This window comes from Monodelphis domestica, chromosome 8, assembly GCF_027887165.1.
Source record: "Monodelphis domestica isolate mMonDom1 chromosome 8, mMonDom1.pri, whole genome shotgun sequence".
NCBI lineage: Eukaryota > Metazoa > Chordata > Mammalia > Didelphimorphia > Didelphidae > Monodelphis > Monodelphis domestica.
The window spans coordinates 29,829,429-29,851,379 of NC_077234.1; the positions used below are offsets into that span (position 1 = coordinate 29,829,429).

Below are 21,951 nucleotides of genomic sequence, written 5' to 3' on the forward strand. Positions count from 1 at the left end.
TGGTTTGGACTGGACAGTTCCTTCAGATCCTTCCAGAGGATCTAGGAAATAAACTAAAAGATTTATATAACCAATTTCTTATTGATTTAAAAAACAAGTCTCAGAATTAGGGCGGCAGCTGATAAGCTAGGCACTGAGGATATATGAAGGTAAGAGTGGCCAACCCCTGCCCTCAAGGAACTTATATTTGAATTCCTACAGTATTAGTTAGGAAAATCACTTAAAATGAGCTTGCCTGGCCTTCAGTAGCTTTAAACTCATCTTTATTTTATGAATTTCCCTCTGAGTAAACAAACAAAAAATGCTTCATTTTGTCATACTATAGTTCAGAAGAAAGAGAGCATCGCATCATATATATGAACTTCTCAGTCTCTTTTACTTGATGCATTGATAAACATACCTAAAAAAATTAGAAATCCAACCTAACACTATAATTTTAAAGGAATTAAAAAGACCGGCCTCTAAAAAAATGAATATGGCTGTATTAATTAGAATATAAGCAATCTATTATAAGTAATTAATAGTATTCATGGCTAATAATAGAATTAATAAGTTAGTATCTTTAGTAGCCCTGAATGACCATGTAGTTGACTCAGAACTCTCCTGGAGATTAAGAAATCATATCCCATCAGATTGAGAATGAGTTACCTTCAAAAGCACCTTCATATTCCCACCCATAGGGCAGGGGCTTTTTATCCTTAACCCTCATGCCATAGGCTTATTTGGCAGTCTGTAGAAGTTTATGAACCCTTTGGTTAAACAATGGTTTTAAATGCATAAAATAAAATATATGGGGATACAAAGGAAATAATTGCCTGTCTATTTATCCATCCCATATCTATCTATCTATCTATCCATTTTCTCCCTCTCTCCTTTACCTGACTGTCTGTCTATCCATCCCATATCTATCTATCTATCCATCCATCTATCTATATATTCATCTATCTATCTATCTATCCATCCATCCATCCATCCATCCATCTATCTATCTACCTATCTATCTATCCATCCATCCATCCATCCATCCATCCATCCATCTATCCATCTATGTATCTATCTATATAGTAGTAGTCTCTCGGTAACCGAGGATGACGATTGTCTTTGTGCGTTTTTGTGCACAAAGACACCTGTGCATGAAGATTCAAGTGGAAAAGTCGATGCACAGAGACAGTCCCCCTCTCTTGACGTTGGAAGCCTGGGTCCATTGGCACGAAAAGTCGTTACACCTGGAGACTTCCTCAGCTGCATTGGATGGCCCTGTTGTCCTTTGTGCTCCAACACGCCCTGAGCACTCCACAGTGCTTTGCTGTATCTATCTATCTATCTACCTACCTCTTAAAAGTTCCCAGATTCCTCCAAAATGTATCCATGGACTCCAGACTGAAAGTATCTTCCACAGGGGAATTTATTCAGCCAATAGGATCTGGCCAACTTCTCAGAAAATCTCACTCATTTAAATTAAGTGAGGAGAGAGGAAAATCGGAATTATGGGAAAACTCCAAATTATAGAAGACTTCAATAAACTATAGCAGGTTTCCAGATTTCATTACTTTGGGAACAGAAAGTTAAGTCAAATGTTAAAATGTTATTCTGCAATGGTCTTCCCAGGCCTGCTTTAATGAGTAAGAACCATCTGTAAGTAGTACAAGGATCCTTGTACACATGAGCAATTAATATGGGATAATAACTTTAAAAGTTTGTTATATTTTCCTCCATTAAAGTCCTACACAGAGTTAACAAGGACACACAGGCTGACCAGTTTATACCAGTGGAGACTATAGTCTCCCAGTTCTTAAGCAGGTGGAAAAGGCTTTAAGGCAGGGTGGGGGCAGCCTACCCTCACCCTAGGATGAACCTAGATAATTGGAGTGACTCAATACTGGATGGGTGGCCACTAGATCATGAAAATATTCTGGCTACACCAATTGAGGAGGAGCTCTGGCCTGAATCATGAAGCCTTGGACCCTTGGAAGTCTTCCTTGGCTGCCAAGTCTCTGACATAAAAGACAGCGTTAAGGGTCTTCTCTCTACCCAGGATCTTTTCTTGACCTTAACCAGAAGAAATGAATCTGCTAATAAGTAAATGGAAAAGGTGCTGGTGCCAACTACCCATCGGATTAAAGCATCAGGCAGGAAATAACCTCTAAGGTCAGTTTTATCTCTCAATTCAATGATAATTTTGATAATTAAAATTTATAAGGTATGCAAAGCACATAACACATCAACTCTGGGACATAGGTGCTCTTACTATAACTGAGGCGAACAGAGGTGTGTAGCTCGTCCAGGGTCACACATCTAGCAAGAATCTGAGAGAAGATTCAAACTTGGGTCATCCTGACTTCAAACTCAGTGCTCAACCCACTGTGCCACCCACAGACAAGAAATTACGTTGGCCACCGAGAATATAAAGTGGAAAAACACGACGCTCACTCCCTGGCCTCAAAGAGTTCTTGTCCTAACATTCGTTCTCCAACTCTGTGAGTCACCTGTCCAAACAAAGGCAGAACAGACTTTGACTCTGGCGTGTTTACTAGCTATAAGGGCAATGTTCTCCCCCCTGAAATGTAGATCAGGAATCAGAGTTCAGAGCAATGGAAAATGGCATTAGGAGCTCTTTTGGATTTGTTCTCAGCTTTTCAGATACCCACTTTGTAAGCAGGGTCACATTACTTCCATCAGCCCTGCTCAGATGCTGTCATTCACAACTTTGAATTAGAAGCAGCATGGCCTAGTGGACAGAGTGCTGGATTTGAAACTAAGAAGTCCTGAGTTCAAATCCCACTTTGAACTCCCTAGCTGTGTGAGATTAACCAAGTCACTGTGGGTCTCTTCATGTCTTGAAAAATAAAAAAGGGAGAGTATTAGACTAGATGGCTTTCAAGGTTCCTTCCAAATCTAAAATAACCTTGGGGTTTTCCATTTCATTCTCCAGAGGATCCTTTAGTCAAGCCATCAGAGGTTAAGTGACATGCTCAGGGTCACACAGCTAGGAAGTGTCTGAAACTAGATTTGTTCAAGTCTTCTTGACTTGAGATCCAGTGCTCTTAACCACTGAGCCACAGATGCCTCCTATTGAGAGTAACACTGAGGAATTTTGTCACCTCTAATCAATTGCTATTCAATTAAAATGACAGACTCAATTGTATATAACTTCAACTGTTTTAAGTCAGTTTTTATCAACGGGAGTGGGAAGAGAGATTTAATTTAAACCCCAAACCATGTTGATATTGATCCAACTGCTGTCTACCTGAATCCTCACATCCTCATGTATAAAGGTAAGAGTGAGCCTCTGGTTTGCTGTAGAGTATGATTAGTCATTCATTTTGGCTGGATGTCGCACCCTTCATCAATCTGCTTTTCATGAATTATTCTTTGTGTTGGCAAAGTTACTCTCAAAAGAGGGAGCCAAAAGCAGTGATTTTACTTCCCAACCTAGAGGATGGTCAGGCATATACCCATTCTACCAATCCAAGACCAAAGCAGAACTTGGCATTGGCATTCGCAATAAATCCATTAGCATTCCAACCCGTAGAATTTAAAGGATTAATATTAATTAATTAATGTAAAGACATTGAAATCTCTGCTACGGAGAGTCCTGTGATTTTGGAAAACTGATTATAGTGACAGCCTCACTGGCTGACCTTCCACTGAGAGGCACAGTCAGGAAGACTTGGGGCAGAGTCTGGCTTTGGATGGCTACTCCTGGCCAAGCCCCATAAACTCCCAGTGCCTCTGAAACTCGACAATGCCAAGTAGGTGCCAATCTCCACTGGAAGAGGAGGATTTCCATATCTGAATGAAATCACAAGCCCAGCTTAGAACTACAGGAGTGAGGGCAGCTAGGTGGCTCAGTGGACGGAGAGTCAGTCCTATAGACAGGAAGTTCTGGGCTCAAATTGACCTCAGACACTTCTTAGCTTTATGGCCCTGAGCAAGTCTCTTATCCTCACCTGCCTCGTCTTTATTGCTCTTCTGCTTTAGAACCAATACAAAGTATTGATTCTAAGACATAAGGAAAGGGTTTTTTTAAACTGCAGGAGCAATAAAACAATACAGCTGTTGAGAGATAGCTTTATCTACTATAACCACCACATGACACATTGGAGAGAAGGTACGTCTTGAAGTAAGGAAGACCTGGATTCTAATCTCTCTTTTCTATACTGGACTGTGGTCCTGGACAAGTCACTCCTCAGTGCTCCAGGCAACTCCTAACTACAAATTATAAAGAAGTTGCTGATCTGAATCTGTGAAGAGTTATCTATCTGATGAAGAGTTTCCTCACGCCAAAGGGATCACAAGACTGGACCCAAAAAGACAAATGCTTCTTCCGCTTACTTTAAAGCTGTGTAATTCACAAGGGTGGTTACACCTCCAACTCACAGATCACCAACCCTCAACACCTTAGAAGATGGTCAGGAATGACTGTGGCAGAAATAAGTCATCACCCTGAAGCTGACCTTCTGGAAATCAGCTTTTTCCAGCTCAAAGAGGCTCTCTACTCAGATGACAGACACTTGTGTCTGGGGGGAACATATGAAAAACCGGTTCTGGTCTATAGACCCTTAAGATGGTTCCATTCACGGGCAGAGTCATTGAAAGTTGAGTCATGTCTGCCAAAAGCAGAGCCAGCTGGTCAGAGGATCCTGGATTGAGAACAGGAAAAGCTCTTAGAGGCTATCAAGGCCAGCCCTTTCATTTCACATATGAGGAAACTGAGGCACAGAGGAATTAACTAATTGGTTCAGAGTCATACAATTAAATAAGTATCTGAGATGGGATCTGATCCTAGGTCTTTCTGACTCCAAGTCTAGGATTTTGTCCACTATCCCATGATGGGTACAACCCAAGTGTTTCCTAACTGGGGACAAAAGTTCCAACAAAGCAGGTGCACTTCTTCCTTTTTGTGCCCTGGACCCTTGTCAGGCTTGCGAATCTTATGGACTCATTCCCTGAAGACAGTTTGACAATGCACAAATTAAAGCACAAAGGATTACAAAGGAACCTTTGTTCTGAAATACAATGATCAAATATTTAAAAAGAAATATCCAAGGCCATGGACCCCCACTTAAGAACCACTGCTACAGAGTAAAGCATAATACTGTTCTATTACATGGTAGGAAAGGAGGTCCCATCAGACCAAGGACTAAAATAAGGATCCTTGGATACCGAGCCGTTATCGTAACATCATTGACTAATATTTCCCAAGGACTGAAGTGCTCATTAATGCAGAGAAGATTTGAAATGGGCACATCCTGCACTCCAGAGACTCAGCAGTAGCTATAAAAAATGTAAAAGCCTTAATATCTGGAACCTCTATTATTGAGAGAGCCAGTAACAATTTACTATCAATAACCAACGTGTAAAAGATATGCTGGGCAGCTAGGGGGTGAAGCAGACCGAAGTCTGGAGTCAGGAGTCAGGAAGACATCTTCTGAGTTCAGTTCTGATCTCAGACACTTACTTAGCTATGTGACTCTGGGCAAGTCACTTAACCTTGTTTACCTCAATTTCCTCAACTGTAAAATGAGCTGGAAAAGAAAATGATAAACTATTCCAGTGTCTCTGCCAGGAGAACCCCAAATGTAGGCTCACAAGGAGTCAAACACGACTGAAAAATGACTGAACAACAAAAATGAAATGTCTTGTGTTCCATTTCCAGTCCTCAGAAGTACAGATGGGTACAATGCCTTGTCAACTCGGAGTTTTGTTGAGGATCTCAGCTTCATCCTTTTTTTTGAGAATATAATTTTAAAAAGAAGGTCTAAAGAAGGATAGTTCTATACACAGCACACTGACAATGGGGCTTCCTTCCTTCCTTTATTTTTAACCTTTGCAGATTTTAAAATTTAATATGGGAGAGCGGACATTATGCACACACATATACAAAAACACATATACAAAAACACGTACACGAAGAACTAAGTAAATATAAAAGTCATGAATGATCAGTGTCCAGTGAGTGGTACAGATAATGTATCCCACTGGAATTTTTGAGAGGGAGGATCTCTGTGGGCTGAGGCCATCTAAGAAGGCTTCTTTGAGTCAGTAAGACTTGGGCTTGACTTTTTTTAAATTGTTTTCCTTACATGCTTCTTTGAAGCAGTTCACTGATTCAGTTGATATAGTATTGGACCTGAAGGGAGGAAGACTTGAGTTCTAGTATGACCTCTGACATTCACTAGCTGAGTGACTTTTGATGTCCTTAAGCCTCAATTTCCTCCTGTATAAAATGGGGATAATAACACTACCTACCTCTTAGGGCTGTGTGAGGGTAACATGAAATTCTATTTGTAAAGTGCTTTGTGAACCTTAAAAATGATATCAACCTTAGCTCTTCTTTGTATTCCTATCCCTAGAGCAGTGCTTGGGCCTTCATAAACCCTTTCTGTGTGATAGCTTGACTAATTTGTCTTTCTAGTCAAAAGATGGAGTTATAAAAATGAATAGTTACTAGTAGAGAATGAGCCACGTCCTACCTCTGAAACCCATGGTTCATGGAACCCTAGATGAGTCCTAAGGTCTCAGCATCTCAGGCAACAGCCTAAGATTACTGGGTGGCAAGACAGAGAAGGCTCTGCTTTGGTTAAGGGAGTTTCCTTCTTGGGTGATCCCTCTACCAATAAAGCCAAAAGTCGTTCAGGAACAGACCAAGAAACAGTGAAGTAGAACAGGAAGATGGATGAATTTGGATTCTAAAGAAGCCCAAGTTTTAATTCCCACTCCAAGAGTGATGGTTCCTCACCCACAGTCTTCTCATTCTCTTAGTCTCATCTCCTTCACTTGTGGAATGGGAGTAAGAAAACATATGATGACTTTTCAAATTGGAAAATAAGCATTTATTAAGTCCTTTATACGTGCTATCAACTGTGCTAGGTGCCAAGGATAGGAAGAAAGACCAAAAGAGCCATGCCATCACATTCACATTACTAATGACCATACAAGATATAGCATTATATGCATTATATTATATTATATGTAAACTAGAAGTGATCTCAGATAGGAGGTGTGACCAGTGTATGTGAGGGGAGATAGGAGGGGGGAGTTTCAGAAAATGAGATATGACCTATATATATCTTGGGCCAGGGTAGGAGGATAAGTTCTAGGCATGAGGGGCAGCCAGTGATCCAGTATGGTGTCAGGAGATGAAGTGGTGGATTGGAGGAACAGGAACTAGGTCAGTGTCTTTGGATTGAAGAAATACCCAGAGGGCAGCAAATTGTAAGAAGATTGAAAAGGTCATAATCATAACCATAATCATAACTACTAGTATTTATGTAATGCTTTAAGGCTGACAAAGTGATTTACAAATGTTATCTTCACAGCAACCCTGGGAGGTATTATCTTTATTATCTCTGCTTTATAGATAGGGTGGGAAGGGGCCAGGTTTGAAAGGATTTTTAAAATCAATTTTAGGGGCAGATAGGTGGCTGTGGATGTGGATAGATGTCTGGAGATGGGAGGTCCTGGGTCCAAAGTTGGCCTCAGATACTTCCTAGTTGCATGATCCTGGGCAAGTCTCTTAAGGCCAATTGCCTAATCCAGTGTTGGTGAACCTATGGCATGAGTGTCAGAGGGGGCTGCTCCCTTCCGCCTCTCTACTGCACCTGAGGACTTTTTTCACTTCACCCATCCCTCTGCCCAGCAGTCCAATGGGAGTGCTTCCTCCCTCCCCTGTCTGGGGTAAAGAAGTGACTCACATGTGACATGAGGGTACAGTTTGGGCACTTGGTCTCTAAAAGGTTCACCATCACTGGCCTAGTACAAACTACTCTTCTGCCTTGGAACCAATACTTAGTATCAATTCTAAGAAAGTGGGTAAAAGTTGTTTTTTTTTTAAAGCCAATTTTACATTTACATAGATTTTACATTTAGTCTTGGATGTAATTAGAAACCATTGGAGTTTATTGAATAAACAAGGTTAAATCTGCACTTTAGGAAGCTCATTTTGGCAACAGCTCAGTGGAGAGATAGACTACAGGAGGGAGAAGACTTAAAGATGAGAGACCAACCCAGCAGGGAATTGCAGTAGACTAGACATGAAGTGAAGAGGTCCCATAGTAATGGTAGCAATGGTGTCAGAAGAGAGAAGGGAATATATATGAGAGATGTTACAAAGGTATTTAACATTTGGATGTGGCAACAGACTGGATATGTGGGGTCAGGGCAAGGGACGAGTCAAAGATGACTCCAAGATTGTGAATGTTAGTGATTTAAAGGATTGGTGGCAGCCTGAAGGTGGGTTTAATGTTTCAGTATATCCAATATGAGAAATCTAATAAGTATTTAGAGATGAGAGACTGGAGGTTGGGAGAGAGATTGGGACTAGATAAATAGATCTGAGAATCATCAGCATGAAAATGATGACTCAATCCATGGGATCTCATTAGATCATCAAGCAGGATAAGAGGGGGAAAAGGAAAGGGACCAGAACAGCGTACTGGGGGAAATCTATGGTTAATGTATGTGACTTAAATAAAGATCAGCAAAGAAGACTAAGAAGGAATAGTAATAGATGGGATCAAGAGAGACCAGTGTAATGGAAGCCTAGAGAACAGAGAGTATGTACAGTGTCAAATGGTACAGAAATGTCAAGAAGGATGAAAGACCATAAGATACAGCAATTAAGATATCATTGGTTGATACATGTAAAACCTAGTGGAACTGCTTGTCATCTACAGGGAGGGGGGAACATGAATTTATGTAACCATGGAAAAATATTCTGAATTAATTAATTTTTTTTCAATTAAAAAAAAAAAGATATCATGGGAAGGGGGCACCTAGCCAGCTCAGTGGATTGAGGGGCAGGTCTAGAGATGGGAGGTTCTGGGTTAAAATCTTGCCTCAGATACTTGCCAGTTGTGTGACCATGGGCAAGATATTTAACCCTCATTGCCCAGCCCTTACCCACCTTCTGCCTTGGAATTGATGTCCAGTATTGATTCCAAGATGGAAGATAAGGGTTTAAAAAAAAGATATCATTGGTGACTTTGGGGAGAAGTTTTCAACTGAATGATGAGGTTGGAAGCCAGAAGATAGGTTATAACTCAACTATAATGTGTGATTTAAAAGACTCAAGGCAGTATAAAATGGCAAAATTTGTAACTGCCCCTATAAATTTAGGACTACACAAAATGACCTCTGAAAAGAATTCAATCCCTCTGAGATATTGGTTCTTCCCATTTCTGGGAGGACTAGTGTTAGGTTTGTGAGAAAGTCAGAGACAGAGAGACTCCTGTGATATTCTGAACAAAATATCTGCAAGCAATATCAGCTGGTTTAAAGTTTGCCCATCAGGGCACAAGATCCACCACCTTGGAAGTAGATCACTGTAAATATGAAGAATTCAGAGAATCTGGTGCGGAAGTGAGGTGAGGCGAAATGAACCGAACCAGGAGAGCAATTCACACTTGTGAGCACCGGAATGGAAAAGAAAGCTCCAGACAAAGACAGCAGAAGCCCTTCAGGAGACCCTCATGAAGCCTGTCTCCTAACTGCAAAGGGAGATGGTAGACTAGAGGTTTGATGATATCTAACCATTATGGGAAGTGTCACTGGGAAGGGAGAATCACATAATGGAAAACAAAAGCATTAAACTTTATAAAAAATAAGTTCCATCTCATCCTACCTGAGCGGGGGAGGGGGGGGCGGGACACGACAAAAAAGAATCACCAAGGCTAAACCCTCAGACTCCTGGATCCACTTCTTCTATTTATTCATTTATTCATTCATTCATTCATTTATTTATTTGTTTGTTTGTTTGTTTGTTTGTTTGTTTATTCATTCATTCATTTGTTTGTTTGTTTATTTTATTTGGTCAATTTCAAACATTATTCCTTGGTTACAAAAATCATTTTCCCTCCCCCCACCCCTCCCATTGCTGACACGGAATTTCACTGGGTATTACTTGTGTCCTTGTTCAGAACCTATTTCCATGTTGTTGGTGTTTGCACTAGGATGTTCATTTAGGGTCTATATTGGATCCACTTCTTAAAGGGATGCATAATCCAATCTACTAGGTTCCAAGCAGTGTTTAAGTATTACAAAGATCTGTGCTCAAAGAAGGGACCAGACTAGTCAGTTCTAGACAGACTAGCAAGAGACCACTTTACAAATGATTAGCCAGAATAGGAAAATTTAGCACTCCCACCTCCTAGTGGAAAGGATTTTAGAGTGGGTGTGGGATTTTATCCGAGATAATGCCTAGCTAGCCTAAGGAGGCAGCAGAAAGGAGAGAAGCTGGGGAGGGGAGTGATCCCAGGGCCAAGAGGAGCAGGGAGCACTGGAAGTGGGAGATTCAGACTGATGTCTACTAAATTCAAGTGTATGTGTCTATGCATTGGAGATGTTCCAAGAAAGCTCCAAATAGAGAGGTTTAGAGATAGTGCTCAGGTCTCAAATTTAAAGAAATCAGAGGGAAATGGCTATTGTTGCCTTTGAAGGCCTGACCCAGGAAGCACATTTTGCACCGAGAGATTGGTGATGAAACTGAATTAAAGCCTAGAGAAGGCTAAAGGCCACCAAGGTTCCAGGAACCTAAGCTGACATCAGGAGACCAAACTCTGTCAAATGAGGCAATGTATATTTTTTGTTTTATCATTTAGGAAGAGAAAAGAAAATGGATGCATTTTTTATTTCAGAGTAAAGCTATACAAATAGATAAACAATTCTATATATATAGATATTTCACATTTAAATTATATAACAGTTATATAAACACACAAACACATTATCTCTCTATCTATCATCTCTCTCAATATATCTTTTCAGTTGATGCGTCTTGGCCCTTCTTGTGTTAAGTTCTTTGAGTTTAGCATAGTAGATAAAACACTGGACTTTTGGTCAATTAGGATACAGATTTAAATCTTCTCTTGGACAATCTCTGGCTACTTCACACTGGACAAGTCACTTTTTCCCAGGGCCTCAGTTTCATCTCTTAAATGGGGATAATGGTAATATCTTTACTTCACTAGGTAGAAGTACGAATCAAAAAGGTAAACATTTTAAAAACTTTACAGGGCTATAAAAATGTGAGCTATTATTTTTATAATTATATAACACCCACAGCATCCCTAAAGAGCAGGAAAAACAAAAAGTAACTGAGTGTTTTTGATGTCTAAGATACACATCATGCTGCTGTAAAGCAGATTACCCACAATGACTTACACACAAGCAGGGAGGACATGGATATCATCCACTTACAGAAAAAAGGAAAAAGCAGCAGCCCAGGAATCAGATTTTGGGGTTCTGATCCCATCTTTGATACATATTACCTGTGTGGTCACCATCTGTCAGTTTCCTCATCTATAAAATTAACAGATTGGTTTAGATGGCCATTAAGGTTCCTTTCAGAGGTAGAGCTAGGATGCTAAAGAAAGACTGGCTAGTGAAAGGAAATGAGCCAACCCTTTATTTAGAGGGATAATGGATGCACAAAACAAAGGTTCCCTAGTACCTATTGTGGAGAAGAGAGAAATTACAAGAAAATTCAGCAAGACAAGAAGCTGGAGATTGATCATCTGTCAATCAAAGGAAGATTCCATTTGGTATGTGACTGGGAAACAGTTGGAGGCAAGAGCCAACTGCTTGACTGGATTTGAGGTCTTTGGGCTTTCTGGCTGGTTGAAGGAAGAAGCTGGGTTTATCTCTGGAACTTGGGATAATCAAGTTGGAGGTGGCCTGGCTGATTTGAAGGCAGAAGAAGAAGGACAATAGTCCATCTATCTCTCTCTGACTGGCTCAGTTTCATGCTAGTGACTGAAAATCCCATTTCTCTCAATATCCTCCAACCTAACACTCATTGTAGATGATAGGGAAATCCCACCCCTCTTACCTTCATCCTCTATCTTTCCTGTTTTCCCCAATAAACCCTTACTTGAGATGAAGAAGAGAAAGGAGTATTTCCTCTGAAGCATCATAGCTCACCCTGAGTGACTTAGAAGGAGACTGAAGAAGAAGGGGGAAGGGGAAACTAAAGGGAAGAAGAGGGGAGGAAGGAAAGTATAAAAGGGAGGAGGATAGGCAAAGGAAGATAACTACCTGATCTATTAGTTATCTAGGATCAATCAAACATACCCTCCAAATATCATCGATTACACTATGGAAAATGAAAAAGCCTAGAGGAAGGCCACTAGCATCCTGGGTAAAGACTCTTCAGAGGATTTTATGGGAGAATATAAATAAGAATGGCACAGGATGAGATGAGAGATGAGCTGCAATGAGCACTGGTGAATGAAGTACCAGGGCAGGGATGAGAAAATAGATCCAATTGATGAATATCATGGCACAGATTTAACATAAAGAATATTTACTGAATACTCCGAATAGACTCAGTACTGCCCTAAACTGTGCATTGAAATCTCTATCTTCATAGTCTTGGTGAGAGGTGGGGGTATGGGGGTGGGGGGAGAAACACCTTGTTTCTAGGTACCCAGGGAGCAGAAGTCCTGCTTTGAAGAGCACTCTTGGCTATCTACCCCAGGTCCCAATCCTTAGGGCTCCAGTGTTGCTGGGGACTGGAGTAAACTCTGCACTCAAAGACCTCCCAAATTAAGAGCCTAGAGAGCTTTGTTCTGGGTTCTGACTCATAACCCTGTCTGTCATCTTCAGAAGACAGCCCAGGTGAAGAGGGCAAGATCACTACCTTAAATCTGCTTTTCTATGGGCCAGGGACAGTGCTAAATGCTACAGACACAAATACAAGCCATAGCCTCAGCCCTCAAGCAGCTTGCATTTGAATAGGAAAGGCAGCGAATACAGGGAAGTGACAGCTAGGGAAGAGTGTATTGGAGAGGGATGTCAGCACAGAGACTGGACCAACAGGGCAACTGCCTTGCCAGGAAAGGTAGTATTGAGATTTTTTTTAATGTTCTCAGAGTTAAATTTGGAAGGTGGACAGAGGAGAAGATCAGTGAAAGGCTAACCAGAAGCCACAACCCTTTAATTTCACTGAATCAGAGGCAATAGCTGCTGAAGCAGAAGTCTGCAACGCCTCCAATCGCTCCTGGGACTAGCAGATACAGCCATCCACTTCAGTTGTCTGCACTTCCAAGCCCCAGACCTGCTCAGCGCTCTTGTACCTTTGTGCCCCCTGGACAATCTCCCCACCTCCGTTACTCACAGACTCCCTTTTAACCTGAATCTCAAGCTTACACTAAGGCAACAGCCCCCTAGTTTGTGGGTCTCGTACTCTCACTGAAGACAGATGCTTCTTGGTCTTTGGGTCATCTCTCCTGTTCGGATGTTACTAGCACACCCAGATAGATAAACAGCCCGATCCACAGTGAGTAAAACCAAAACACCAAATTGTTGACTGGATGATGAAATAATCGAGGAATTGGTCATAGAGACACTCAAGGTCTTGTAACAAGGGAATCACTTTAAAAGACTGATATATATTAATTTAAGGTCGCCAAGGAATCAGCTATGTAATTCCTAAATGAAAAACTCAAGTCAGCCGTCAGCCTTTTTTGGAGTTTAATTACAATAGGAGCAAGAAAGGAATTAGAGATATATATAGAGAGAGAAAGGGGAGAGAAGGGAATAGGGCTTAAATACCCCTTCTGTTTAGGCTGGGCCAAAAGGCCCAAGCCCTTAGATAGCTGGGGCAAAGAAAAGAGATCAGTCCCTATTACTCACGTGTCCAAAATGGAGAAACAGTCTCAGAGGCCCCCACCTTCAGCTTCCTCCAGAGCAAGCTTCCCCAGAGCCCAGGAACAACACCGACCCAAAAAAAACACCACCCAAGTTTCCTCCCCTCCGTCCTCACATCTACCAATCACTCTTCATCAATTTGCCTGTCAATGGAGGCTCTCGCTTAACCCAGGACCGCCCAGAGGTTTCTGGCTTTTTGCACATGTCTGTTGAAGGCCATATTTTCAAATGATTAAATCTATACTCCTTTGTTACAGCCCTTTCTAAATCCTGTTAACTTGAGTATGGTAGAGATTGGAATAATTAAATTTTGATCTAGGCTGCAGCCCTTACTCAATCCTATTAGGACTGAATAGGGTGGAGTATCTCCATTGTATCAATTCTAAAATCAATCAAGACTCAAAGAAATTCCTGTTCTATGCTTAAGCATAGGTCAAAGTCCTTTCCATTGTTCAGCAAAAGGTTTCTGTCCTAAAGTAATCTTAAGAAGGGAAGAGAAGGAACCTCCCATGCCAATGGGGTTCCCATTCCAATAGACTATCAGTAAGAAATTTTCCAAGTATGAAATATCCCAATGGTGAAATTACCAACATTTATAAGTCTAAGGAAATTTGAGGTTTACAGTCTCCAGACTCTAATGCGAGCACATGGAGACTCGAGCAGAGGGGAAGGAGGAGAAAAGGGGAATGTTTTACTACCAGATACATCTGTGAAATCCCAGCCCACAGAGAAATACAGAAATTATTGAAGACATGGCCCCTACTCCCAAAGGGCTTCCAAGTTCTAGATGGGAATGGATGGGAACTAGGAGTTCAAGGAAGAACATTATAAAACACAGACAAATAACTAAGGCCAAGGTCAAGAATAGGATAAAGCCTGAACCTGTGAGTTCACTGACATTAGAAATTCCAAGGTAAGAAGTGCCCTTGACCCATGCAGGTCAGCTCCTTCTCTGCCAAATACAGTCTTAGTGGGCACTCTAGAACATTTAAATAACTTGATCTGGATCACCCAGCTAGCATGGGCCAAAGGCAGGGCCTGAATTCAGGTCTCCATAGCTCCAAGGCTCTCTTATACCACTTTGTTTCTATAACAAATAGCTTATAACAGAACAATCAAACATGGTAAGTGTTTGAAAGAGGTCACAAAGGATCTTTCTATTTAATAGATTACATAAGTTTATAGGCATCTGTAGACTAGTGGGAACCTACCCCTCAAGTCTCCTCCTTACCCAATCTCCCAGAGACATTATGCATTCCAGTACCCAAATCCCTGACTTTTACCACTTAGTACTAAAATCACTAATGGGATCCTTAACAGCCCAAGATTCAGGAACACAGATCTAAAGCTGGAAGAGAGTTTAGGGACTACGGCAGAGATAAAGTGATTTGTCTAAAGCCATGCAGACAGTAAGCAGAAGAGCCCGATGTCAAACCCAGCTCCTAGGCAGCTAAATCCAAGCCTCCCTTTTACTGTACCCCAAGGTCTTCGGTTGAAGTTTGTTTCCAAAGTGTGGTTGCATGACTATATTCCTGTTGGCTGAAAAATAATAAAAATAAACAGAAGTGCAAAAACCGGCATCGGTGTTGTTAACAGAGTAAGTTTTCTGTATTTTTTAAAGAAGGGTTTCTATAATTATTTCCTTTTACTTCCGGTCTAGTCCAACCACAAAAGAAAGATTAAATCTAAACTATCAAACCCAAAGAGTGTATGTTTTGGTGAACCAAGAGCCCTTCCTATATTGGCATTTTTCCAGAGGCAAGGGAAAACAAGTCCCAATTTACCCAAACCCCATTAACCAGGTAGTTCCAAGACCAAATAATTAACTGAATTGAAAAGCAAATAAGAAGCAGTCACTGAGTTAGGGCTGACACTCAGCTGCATATAGGCTGACTAAGCAGTCTGGCCTAATTTTGCAACGCTGCTGCTGCTGCTGCTGCTGCTGTTGCCCTGTTGTAACTATTACAATATCCCAATTCAGGAGGAAAGAGCAGATCCAAAGAAAGCCTGAGCCTTACATCCACCTAACTCAAAACTTTTCCAAGGGACATTTTTTTCTCCTTTGTGCCCTGACTTCCTTCTCTACAAATACCAGTCTGCATCAGGCTAAATTCTCCCCGTCCCACTTCCCTAATGAAGCAACAAGAATGAGAAAGACAATCAAATCTATTTTCAAAAATCCAAGAGTGCAAACAGGAAGAAAGCACCAATTCATTAATTAAGAGCTCAGTCATCAAATTCTGGCAGCAGCTGTTAAGGAGGTTTAGATAGCTGGGCCGAGAAACCCGGCTCCTTCTTGGTTGGTTGGTTTTGCTTTCAGAGCTAAAACAGAGCCAGAGGGTTGAGGAAGAAACCCACAGAAGAGAGCTTATGAGTGTCCTCACTTGGGTTCAGAATTTTTTTTCTGTGGGTGGGGGCCTCAGACTCTTCTCTCCCCAGGAGCCCAGCCAAGGAATCTGAGAGCACCTTCAGCCCTCCCCTTTCCTTCCTCCTCCATCCACTTTTTATGAAAATCTATTTCTAAAACACCAGTTGGATTTCTAAGATAAGTTTGGTGCAACCTGATATACGGAAGCAAGCCGGAAAGAAGCTGGTGACTAATAAATCCACACCCCTCATACCTACAATAACTCATGGGTCAATTCAACCAGTTAAAAAAGAAAAACAAAAAAACAACCTTAAAGCCAGGATACAAAAAGCAAGATCCCTCTGGGTCCAGCCCAGCTCACAGATGGATGGTGCCTATAGCTATGAAGTTTGTTTGCTAAAAATACTTACTTTCTTCTAATTTGGTCACAGCAAACATGCAGACAAATGGGTGCATTTCATTTTCTCTTCTCCTTTAATATTTTTTAATTAGAAAAGAAATCCAAAAGAACTAGAGTGGCCTGAAGGCACGGCTTTCATGTGCCTGTATAACAATCTTCAACACACACAGGTCAAGTTAACATTTATTAAGCAACTACTTGTAAAACCCCAGGCAGGGGGAGTCGTCAAAGAATAAACAAAACAGTTTCTGCCTCAGAGAGTATATATTCTACTCTCCTCAAGGTACACTGGACAGCCATTAGTCAGGCAGCAAATGATTTACTGAAGTGTGCTAAAACCTAAAAGATACAAAGAAAGGGCAACAATAGTCTCAGTCTCTGCTTTCAAGGAACAGTCATTCAAGTAGGGGAGACAATGTGTAAATATCTGGAAACATACAAGATAGATGTAGCCTCTATGAAGGTAGTTTGAAAGTTATCCTGGAGGAAAGGCTGTCAAAATCTTCACTACAAATCCCAGGACTCCTCAGTGTAAAAGCGAAGGTAGGTACGAAACAGCTGAAGAGTAACTAGAGTGTAAGACTTTCAAAGTCTCCAAAGGTTAAATGACTCTTTCCCTCTAGGGCTATTTACCATACAGAGTGTTTATTTTGGATCCATGCATTATTTATGGGATTTTGACACTTCCATTAGATATATTGATAGATAGAAGCTGAGTGAGTCTATGGAGTGGTATTTGCTGAGGCTGGAAAAGTGATCAATTGCACTCTGGGTCCAGAAGAAACAGTTTTGAAAATATGCCACATGGGAGGCAACAAATGTAACCACCGAAGGTAAACAAGTCATTAAGGGTCACATGGCATATACACTGTAAACATTCAAAACCCTCCAATCCATCTGTACTGACAAACTGAAGGGGAAAGACAAACCCAGAAGGCCTAATTTATAGTTGATTTGCCATTTGCTTTATTTAGACCAGGGGATCGGGCCTTAATTTAGAACACTACAATTTCTAGCTGGATCAATTTCAGCCAGGCTTGTGGCAGAGAACCCTTTCTTCTCCCTCAACATCAGGATGGAATCCAAGCAAAAAAGAAACATTCCGAAGATGTTGAGCCTGTCTGAGAGGGTCTGGGAGAGTCGGGGTGGACAGAATCTGATGGGAAGGGCACTCTTTTTATGAATGAGAACTTGACCTAGTCTCCCACTGCATCCACACTCAGGATGCTTTCTTTTCAAGGCTCCACTCAAGGTCAATAGATTCCCATAAGCCCCCACGTCACCCCCATTCTTCCCACATGGCAAGCACCCTCTGAGTGCTTTGGTTTTTAATCTGTATTTAATTTGTATATGGGTTGTATTTACTTATCTTTGTACCTATTTATCTAACTCCCCCAAAGTAGAATGTAAGCTCCTTGAGGGCAGGGACTTTGTATACTCATCTGAGTATGGGGGAGTTGTGTTGTACAGTAGGTAGAGGATTGAGCTTGTAATCAGGCAGACTCATCCTCATAAATTCAAATCTGGCCTCAAACACTTACTAACTGTGTGGCTCTGAGCAAGTCATCTGACCCTGTTTGCCTCAGTTTCTCATTTGTAAAATGAACTGGAGAAGGAAATGGCAAACCACTCCTTTGCCAAGAAAAACCCCAAAGGGGTCACAGAGAGCTAGACACAACTGAAAAATGACTCAACAAAATACTTAGCTTATAGTTCGTACAGAGTGAGCATTTCCTAGGATCATGGATAAGTAGTTGGAAGAGACCCAAGACGCTGAGTTCCACCTCCTCATTTTACAGATGAGGAAACTGAGGCACAAAGAGCTTTTTAAGTGACTTGCTCAAGGTCCAACAACTAGCAAATGTCTCAAGTCCCACTTTAGTCTGGGTCTTCTGGAGTTCAAGTCCAGGAACTCTATCCACTATTCCACTGATACTATAGTAAGGAATGCTTGTTGAATTTCCATTGAAACTGAGTTAGAATTCAACTAGGAGAGTAAAAGATGGTGTGATGGAAACTTCCCCTTTTGCCCCATGAGGGCTTTAATCCTGGCTAGGTCTGCCAAAGTGCAGGTAGATCAAGGCACTTCATGTTACCGGGCCTCAGGTTCCCTATCTGAACAAAATGAAGGAGCTGGCCTGGATAATCTCTCAGAATCCCTAAAGCCCTAGATGTCTGCTAAGGATATGACACGGTAAAGGATTTCAAAAATCCAAACTCTCTCGGAGAAACCATCCTCTGGGACGGAGTCAGATAAGGGACTTGAACTAACTTGCTCATTAAGGGCCTTTCCAGAATGCCCATCATAACCCTGCCCCTTCCTTTGGGGGATCTGCCAATGCCATTTTACGGATCTACTTAAAATCCGGAGACGCTGGGAGGGCTGGGTCCAAAGGCTTAACCGGCAAAGGGGCAGGGAGATATCAATAGTAATCACTCTCCTGCCTCACTTCATGCCCCAGGTCAAAAGGGCTACCAGGATCACCGCGTATCCACTAGTGGGGCATAAATCAGAGGCAGAAAAAAAAAAACTTTTGATGGGGGCTGTGCGAGTCGATGGTCAGGCTGAGTATGGGCGCCTGTGCCTGCCAAAGAGTTTGAGTGTGTGTGAACGAGAGCTGGGGCGCCCCGTTCTAGTGCTGCCTTGGGGCCGGCCCCGCTCCGCCCCGGGGGGAGAGGAGGGGGCAGGTACCTTGTAGCTGGGCGGAGAGGGCCTCCTGGTGCTGCTGGTACTTGAGCGCCACCGCCTCGGCTTTGCGCAGCTGGTTCTGCAGCTCGTAGTAGAGCATAGCCCCATAAAGGACGCCGAACACCACGGTGAGCAGCAGCAGCGTTTGGAAGATCCTTTTCTGCTTTCGGGAGCACATCCCGTTTCCCATAGTCCCCGCTCTGGCCCCCCGAGCCGCCTCCGCCTCCTCCTCCTTCTCTAAGCTCCAAGTGCCTCAATAGCTGCAGCCGCAGCAGCAGGAGGGGGCTGCAGCACACAGCAGCATCAGCAGCATCGGGTATGGGTCCGAGCGAAGGGAGGAGATGCAGTCTACACGGGAGCCCCTAGACACAGCGGTGCGCGCTCGCTTCAGCCCCCTGGCACTGCTGGGCGGGCTGCCATCGACGTCGTCACCGCCACCAACTCCAAGTCCTTGGGGCAGCAGTGGAGCAGCAAACTTTTCCTGAGCGCGCTCTCCCCGAGTGCTGGCGTTCGCGCGGGGGCCCTTCGCATGCTTCGGCGCGGGCTTCCTGGGCTACCCCTGGACCTTGGCCCGGCGGGCCGACTGACGCTTCCCTGCCCCCGCGGACTCCTGCTGGCTCGGGCTACTAGTAGGCTGGACTGACTGCCTTCAGACCGGCCCGGGTCCGGACGGGCAGGCTCTGAGCAGGGCGCTACTTTGTTGCCACCCAGAGGAGGGTGAGAGTAGGACAAAGGGAAGCTAAGCTGGTCCCAGTCTGTTGGCCCGCTCCTTAGCCTGGGCGCATCGCGCTGCGCCTGGCCTGGGCTGGGCTGAAGGACGCGGCGCGCCGGGGCCAAGAAGGAGTGACCACTGCCACTCAGACCGCCGTCTCTGACCTGGCTGGGGCGAACACAGGCTCCCACTCAACTTACGTGTCACCCACCAGCTTTACTCCTCCGGCCAACGGGATTCCGGGAGGAAGTCCCGCGCGCGGCTCGCCGCTCATTGGGCTGGTCCGAGCGGCCACTCCCTCCCTTTGGGGAGGCAGGGCCCAGCTCCATTGGGCGCCCGCTTTGTCTGTCTGGCCGGAGGGCTCGGCGGCCCGCCCCCTGTGTGGGCTGGAGGGGGCTAGCTTTCGTGGGCACCCGGAGCCAGCTGCAGCAGCGGGGAGTCCACGTGGAGGCCTTCCCGGGTGGGAGAGGGAAGAGGACCAAAGGAGACTTTTAGCTATTGCCGGTTACGCGCAAGGAACTGTGCGCACGTGTGTGACTGCGCGGCTGGGTGTTGGTAAAGGGTATTCTGGTGCATGCCGTCCAGAAGATGAAGCACTGGCACGGCCGCATCCCAGAAGTGAGCGCAGAGTGAAGGGAAGGAGGAGTCCAAGGCGTGTAGCTGTCCCCCCAAGTACACAGAGGACCCATAGGTGCGGAATAAAGAGTGCTCCCTCCCCTCTGTACACCGTGTGTACACGCTGCAGGTACACACGTGCGTTGCCACATCTTCAGAACCAGCATCCTCGGATAGGAGCTGGAGTGGGATACTGTGCAGTACACAGACCTCGGCTAGGTGTCTGCTTCCCAGGCGGAAATAACTGTCTTGGTTAGGTGGGATTACGGTGTGACAGAGACCTTTGGCAATCAGCTGGTTTTGTGGTAAAGAGCAGGAGAAGGGAGAAGAGCTCTAGATGCCCAGCGCTTCCCACCCCCCAAAAGAACCAACTCCGCTAGCTGAAATGACTTTGCATTCCTTTCCCTATACACACACACACACACGCACATTTACATATATATGCATATATACATGGTTACTGTTGGCAAGAAAAAGTGTCATTCCCAAATTCCATTTTAAAGGTGAGGAGTGCCTATTTAGACGAAATAAGTGGGACTTATTAGCAAAACTGAGAACATTCACCATTTTCAAACTGAAAATCCAATGTGCAGTACCCACAGATTTTGAGCTGTATATTTGACAGGGGGAAATTCAGGTTATGCGGACCTATAAAATGATAATTATGTTTCTGCCCTTGACCTAAATTCTAAGAAAAGTGAGCTATTTCCCAGATGCTGCCTTATTATTAGCGAGATTCATTATGTGCCACATCATTTTAATTACATTCTGGCAGGATTTTGTTATTTATCATCAATTGTCGGGGAGTGCTAGGAAACTGTTTAGAACATAAAGGCAATTTGTTGTGATTGTTTAGTCATGTCCACTCTGCCTGACCCCATTTAAGGTTTTCTTGGCAAAGATACTGCAGTGGTTTGCCATTTCTTTCTCCAGCTCATTTTACAGATGAGGAAACTGAAGCCAAGAGGGTTAGGTGACTTACCCAAGGTCACACAACTAGTATCTGAGGCCACCTTTAAACTCAGATACTCCTGACTCCAAGCATGCACTCTATCTACTGCGCCATCTAGCTGTCCATAATGGCAACACTTACACATGAAATTCTTTTAGCTGAACTTCCCTCTATGAATTCAGACCTCATGCTTCTTCTAGTCCAAACTTCCTTATTTTACACAGGAGAAAACTATGACCAAAGGAACTTGAATGACTGGTCCAAGACTACATAGTCAGTAGGCTCACAGATCTAGAACTAGAGGGACCCTCGGAATCCATCTAGTCTAATCTCTTCATTTTATAGAGGGAGAAAAAGACCCAGAGAGGTTTTGCACAGGTAATATGCTACATTGGCAGGAGCAGAACCCAGGTCTTTTGACTCCAAATCCAGGACTCATTCCCTTATATGTTGCACATACAACACTTGATCAAAATGGATTTTATTAATTAACTTGACTATGACTGCAATGAAAATTGAAATAGGGTATCTCAATATACTTTATATAAACTTTATATTTTAAAAC

General features: G+C 43.2%; 1 protein-coding gene across 2 annotated transcripts in view; it reads right to left on the bottom strand.

The window, feature by feature from the left end:
- GOLIM4 (golgi integral membrane protein 4) overlaps positions 1-19,765 on the bottom strand; it is a 123,663-nt gene extending 103,898 nt beyond the window's left edge. For both annotated transcript variants that reach the window (XM_007502252.3, XM_007502251.3), the window contains exon 1: positions 19,111-19,765. In XM_007502252.3, the coding sequence (XP_007502314.1) occupies positions 19,111-19,297 (187 nt within the window). In that variant the 5' untranslated portion in view covers positions 19,298-19,765. The remainder of the gene's footprint in view (positions 1-19,110) is intronic.
- Between the last annotated feature and the right edge of the window lie 2,186 nt (positions 19,766-21,951).